Genomic DNA, 5682 nt, shown 5'->3' on the forward strand with positions numbered 1-5682 from the left:
ACAGCACAATTTTGCCCAATGAGGCCAATCTTTGGCTGCCAACGCACCGCCCTCTTGTCCTTGGGCGAGCGTTGCCAGGTTAACCCCACCTCTTCGTTCTCAAACCAATGGGAATCGGGCTGCGCGCGCGCGGAGTAGTGGGAACGCCGCCGAGGCCGCGACCTCCGTTGCCTTAACAACCCGTAGCAGAGTCCGTTGGGTGATGGTAAGTGCTGGGGAATCGGTGGACCCCACGAAGTGCCCCCGGTCCTTTCCTAGGCCTCTGTGTAGCCTTGCAACCTTTCTTGCACGGTTCTTGGTGTTGACGCTCTAGTTCTTCCTTGGAGCTGTGTGCGGAAGGGTAGGAGAGAAAGTACAGCCGCCGGCTGCTTTCCTCGCCAGCGCTTTCCCACGACCCCCTCCCCGTCCCAGTCACCTTCAGCCACCCCCGACAAACCGCTTCTGGACCTCCGTTGGCTTTCAGGGAACGGCAGGGTGACCATTCTGTTGTTTCTCTTAGACTCAAGCCTCAGTCAAACTCAGGCCTCCTGGCCGCGGCCACCCAGTTAAAGTTTATGCAGGTGCTAAGAGGCTTACTGTGTTCTGATGGTCGCAAACGCGGTCAGGCTTTCAGGAGATGCTTTGAGCTTCGTGCCAGATACTTTGAGCATGTGCCAAATGGATTGATTCTTACCACTTCGTACTGACATAGTATTTATCTTAGTAAGTTTACATTTAGCCAAATTTAGGCATGATTAATTAGAGGAACAGAGTTCATGGGAACCAGCACCACAAGTAGATGTTTTAAGTTCATTTCTAGAACTGAGGTTCCTGAAATCATGTACAATTGATCATCCATATCTGTAATTAGTTTCTTAGCTAGCTCTCTTTCAGAATGAAGAATAAGAGATTTCCTGGCTTCTAAAATCAATAGTTTTTTTTTTTTAAAAGAAGAGACAGAGGTTCATGGAAAGGATTAATTGTTCTTTCCAGCAAACCTTATCTATCAATTTATTAGGCAGATCTTTAAAATCGTTTGATATAAACTGTTTTTTCATTAATTACCTAGCTGTTTGAGTTAGCAGTAGCATTAGAACAGGTATCCTTTTCCTTTTTATTATTGATAATGAAAACTAAAGCCACACCAGGTTATTCTAATTGAAATGCATATGGAAATTTGTGATAGTCTATTCATAATAAAGTGATAAGCTTGTTCCCTTAAAAACAGATACAGTCTCACATTTGCTGTTTACTAACTTTGGCAAAAAAGAAGAAACTTCAAGCATGTTAAACTTTTAGGCATAAATGCTACTGTCATTCAAAGAGCTTTTGATGCTGCTTCTTTATATTTAAAATTACTTTAAAAAATTGAATTTCCTAAAGTGACATGTTGATTAATGTCGATTAATGGTACAGTTGCATGAATTTTCTGTAGTATAAACTTTAAGACAGTGGAGGTCAGAGTTATATCTTCTCATGAAGGATATTTTAGTAGTAGAAATTCATATTCATATATTCACTTGCTCCTTGATCTATACATGAACAAGGAGGAAAATGATAATATACTATCTTAAAACAAAAACTCCCTCTATTTATTGGCTCCCCAATGAAATATAGTTGGATTTAGTCATTTGAGAAAGCACATTAACACAAATTTACAGTTACATTAGAAAATAACACTATTGCCAATTTTCTATTTTTTTACAACTTAATAAAAACTGACATATATAAGCTAAAATACTTTTAAGTTGAAAGTTTTTTTTCATCACAGAGGTTTGTGTTATTTCTTTTTTAGAGTTGGGGTTAATTTTATTTTACTTTTTACACTTACTGTTCATCAGGGGAGAAACACATTGTAGCCTGAATGTGGAGGTCAGAGAATAATTTGGAAGAGTTGGTTCTCTCCTTTTACCATGTGAGCATCTTTGATAATGAAAACTGAAGCCTGGGTCCTGGTTCCCACTTAGGTTGTCAAGCTTGGCAGCAAGATATATCACTGGCCCACGGAAGTTTATATAATGACATAAGTGCATTACAAACAATGGAGCCTAAATGAAAAAGATATGTATGTTTAGATTTATCATAAATAAAGCAAGGACTATGGCTTGCAATACTGTGCTTTTGTGTTTATATAATGCGTGTAGGCCTCTAATTTTAAGAAGACAAACATGGCATCCAATGCCCAGAGAAAAAGGATGAGCCCTAAGCCTGAACTTACTGAAGAACAAAAACAGGAAATCCAGGAAGCATTTGATCTCTTTGATGCTGATGGAACTGGAACTATAGACATCAAGGAACTAAAGGCAAGTTGCACACATCCTTGCTTTGTTACCTTGTATTTCCCTATTGCTTGCCTTTTACCTGTTACTTTTCTTCTCCCGTCTTCCTATAAAAAATAACAGAAAAAGGTACCCTTTGTATGTTATACCCGAAACAATGATCTAATTGATAAAGTTGATTGCAAATATCAATTAAATCAGCATTATAGTATTCCCTAATCATTTTATCAGGTGTTAGGTTAATATCTTCAACAGTCATTTTTGTTTCTACATCATTTACATGTATCTATTTAGGTGATTCTGTTTTCATTGTAGGTGGCAATGAGGGCCCTGGGCTTTGAACCTAAGAAAGAAGAAATCAAGAAAATGATAAGTGAAATTGATAAAGAAGGAACAGGAAAAATGAACTTCAGTGACTTTTTGACAGTGATGACTCAGAAAATGGTAAGTTAGCTAAGATAATTAGCTTTCTATCCATAATAGTAGAAACATGAGAATCTAGACATAAAAAGAATTTCATCCAACAAAATCTATCCTATTCACATGGGAGATTGTATTTTTAATTGAGAGGATCCCTAAGTTTCATGTAGCTTTCTTTAAGGTAACAGCATTATCTTGTTTCATGTGGCCACATGATAATCACAAGCATTAAAATCTTTTAACACAGGGATTTTCAAATGCTAGTCATTTTTAAAATTTTATTATTATTATTATTACAAATTAAAGCATATGGGGCTGGAGAGATGGCTCAGCAGTTAAGAGCACAGTTAAGAGGTCCTGAGTTCAATTCTCAGCAACCACATGGTGGCTCACAACCATCTGTAATGTGATTTGATGCTCTCTTCTGGTGTGTCTAAAGACACACACGTATATGTAATTATAAATCTTTAAAAAATTAAAGCATACAATAAATCAAGTATTAATCTAACATTTTTAGACAAATGGTTCACACTCAAGATTAGTTCCTAGATTGTTCTTCCTAGGGGCTCTCTCTAGTTGTACTTCCTGGCAAGAACGTTCCAGAAATATTTGAGGTTTAAATGCTTTCAGAAATTTTACTCTCAACCCGGGCAGTGGTGGCGCACACCTTTGATCCCAGCACTTGGGAGGCGGAGGCAGGCGGATTTCTGAGTTCAAGGCCAGCCTGATCTACAGAGTGAGTTCTAGGAAAGCCAAGGATACACAGAGAATCCCTGTCTCGAAAAACCAAAATAAATAAATAAATAAATAAATAAATAAATAAATAAAAAAGAAGAAGAAGAAATTTTACTCTCTTCTGTTGTGGTACTTGGGACCCGAGTAATTTTTCGAAAGCTGTTGTGAAAAATACCTCTCTCCTCCTCTCCCCTTATCAGGATATCTGTCTTCTATTACCATAAGCAATGTATTTTCCCTGATTACCTTCCTACTCACTGCTTCTATATTTTAAAAATGAACCTAGTGTCTGCTTGTTTTGTATTTTACATACAATTATAATTTCTGTGTTACCCCTGAGTTTATATTAACTTTACTAAGTTTGCCTTTTTTTTTTTTTTTTTTTTACAATGGACCATACTTGTTTGCCTATGACCGGGGACATATATCATGACAGCTATCACCAGAACCATATGATGATGTGGGATAGGGACAGGGAATTAATCTAAGAAGATAGTTTTCCTACAACTCCCTTCTTGGGGTTAGAACTGGGTAAAGTTCTGTACAACAGAAAGCCCAGGAGGGACAGTGTAGATAAATACTTGGCACGATCCAGTGTTGGGTGTTAGATGAACTCCAGCTCACTCCAAAGGCTCTTGTCTTCTGCCTGTGAAAACGTGACTGTTCAGCTATGCCAGAAACTTTGGTACATGATATTTTGCCTGCCCCCTGCGCCCCCAAACAAGTACTCATGTCCATTTTTCAGGACTTCTTGGCTTTTCCAAAAGCAGGCATCTTTACTAAGTTCTGATTTGATTATGGAATAGATGACAAGATAGGAAGTAAAAAGGGAATACATGCCACCATAAGTCAGAAGACCTGGCTTCCTAACATTGCTTAAGTCAGAATGATGATCAAGGAGTGGTAGAGTGGCTGAATATGAGTAACTGTAAGTTTTGTGTCCTTCTCCAGTCTGAGAAAGATACCAAAGAAGAAATCCTGAAAGCTTTTAAGCTGTTTGATGATGATGAGACTGGGAAAATATCATTCAAGAATCTTAAGCGTGTGGCCAAGGAGCTGGGTGAGAACCTGACAGATGAGGAACTACAGGTGAGAAGAGGGCTCTGGCTTCCAGTGTTCTATTTTCTCTATATACCTTCTTTGAAGGAAAGCTAGTGTCCCTCATACCTCTGGTGATAATTTCATGCTCATGGACCTAGTTTCTAGAATACAAATGTACAATTGAAGTTTCCTGTTTTGAGTTTCAGGTAAGGGTGACTTTCCAGCTTCTTTTCAATGGATGCATATGATGGATGCATTTGGCTTTCAAGTAACTATTATAGAAAGGGGCACACTCACATTAAATGGACCATAGTCATCTTTTCTCATAGCATTATTTGAAGTTTCTTATCTAGTCACTTTTCAGTTTAGTTTGTGACTTAATCTCAGATGAATCCTTATCTCCATGTAGGAAATGATTGATGAAGCTGATCGAGATGGAGACGGTGAGGTCAATGAGCAAGAGTTCCTGCGCATCATGAAGAAGACCAGCCTCTATTAAGATTAGTGTTTCTTTATCTACTGCAAGCACATGTGACTAGATTTAGTGCCTGGCATTGTGAAATATGGCTTTTGAGAGCTCCTCTCCCCCTCCCTCCTGGGTAACTCTAGCCATGACCTCGAATCTATTTTTGACTTTTGAAAGTGTTCTTTGATATTAAGTTCTTTGTACATTTACCTGCTGACTAAGTCAGCAGGGCAGAGCAGGAGCACATAGAGTGGGGAAAGGGTCTGCAAGTGTGACTGTGGCCACGTGACCTTCCATTACTTCACCTTGCTCATGCGTATCCACCCAGCTGAGTACGTGCAATGGCTTCTTACTTGTCCATGCATCCAGCTCACCATAAGCAGTGGTTGTTCTTAAAATGGTTTTGGTTTTCATCTGACACCACAGTGCAGTTTTCTCTTTTACAAAACACAAAGAGTGCTTGCTGTGGCATTTGGATGTGTGTTAATGCATTTGTTTTCTCTTTAAAAAATAAAACCTTTCTTAATTTAAGCTCTCATTCTTTAAAAGATGAGTATTTTTAGCTTTAACTGGGAGTTTGCCTTGTAAACAACTGTGTTGAGGCCAGCCTGGTACATATATAAAATTTGTCATCACCCTATGGATAAAAAAAAGTAATTCAATGTTACTTTTCTGCTATAAATAGTTTTTTGCTTTCAGAACTTGTAGATTTTTATAGTTAGTAGAATTTCCTTGTGTTCTAAGGAAATTATATGTAATTAT

General features: G+C 38.2%; 1 protein-coding gene across 1 annotated transcript; it reads left to right on the forward strand.

Moving 5' to 3' along the window:
• The first annotated feature begins 106 nt into the window (after positions 1-106).
• On the forward strand, positions 107-5458 carry Cetn2 (centrin 2). The gene is made up of 5 exons (XM_028788012.1): positions 107-205; positions 2124-2282; positions 2574-2702; positions 4365-4502; positions 4864-5458. The coding sequence occupies exons 1-5, from the start codon at positions 203-205 to the stop codon at positions 4951-4953; spliced, it is 519 nt and encodes a 172-aa protein (XP_028643845.1). The 5' UTR covers positions 107-202; the 3' UTR covers positions 4954-5458.
• Positions 5459-5682: the final 224 nt, after the last annotated feature.

This window comes from Grammomys surdaster, unplaced genomic scaffold (assembly GCF_004785775.1).
Source record: "Grammomys surdaster isolate TR1022 unplaced genomic scaffold, NIH_TR_1.0 125690, whole genome shotgun sequence".
In the NCBI taxonomy this organism is placed as follows: domain Eukaryota; kingdom Metazoa; phylum Chordata; class Mammalia; order Rodentia; family Muridae; genus Grammomys; species Grammomys surdaster.

What these genes read in the sequence shown, in the direction of transcription:
- Cetn2 (XM_028788012.1), top strand. An exon ending in TAGACATCAAGGAACTAAAG is followed by an intron (nt 2,283 to 2,573) that starts GCAAGTTGCACA and finishes TTTTCATTGTAG; the next exon opens with GTGGCAATGAGGGCCCTGGG. An exon ending in CAGTGATGACTCAGAAAATG is followed by an intron (nt 2,703 to 4,364) that starts GTAAGTTAGCTA and finishes GTCCTTCTCCAG; the next exon opens with TCTGAGAAAGATACCAAAGA.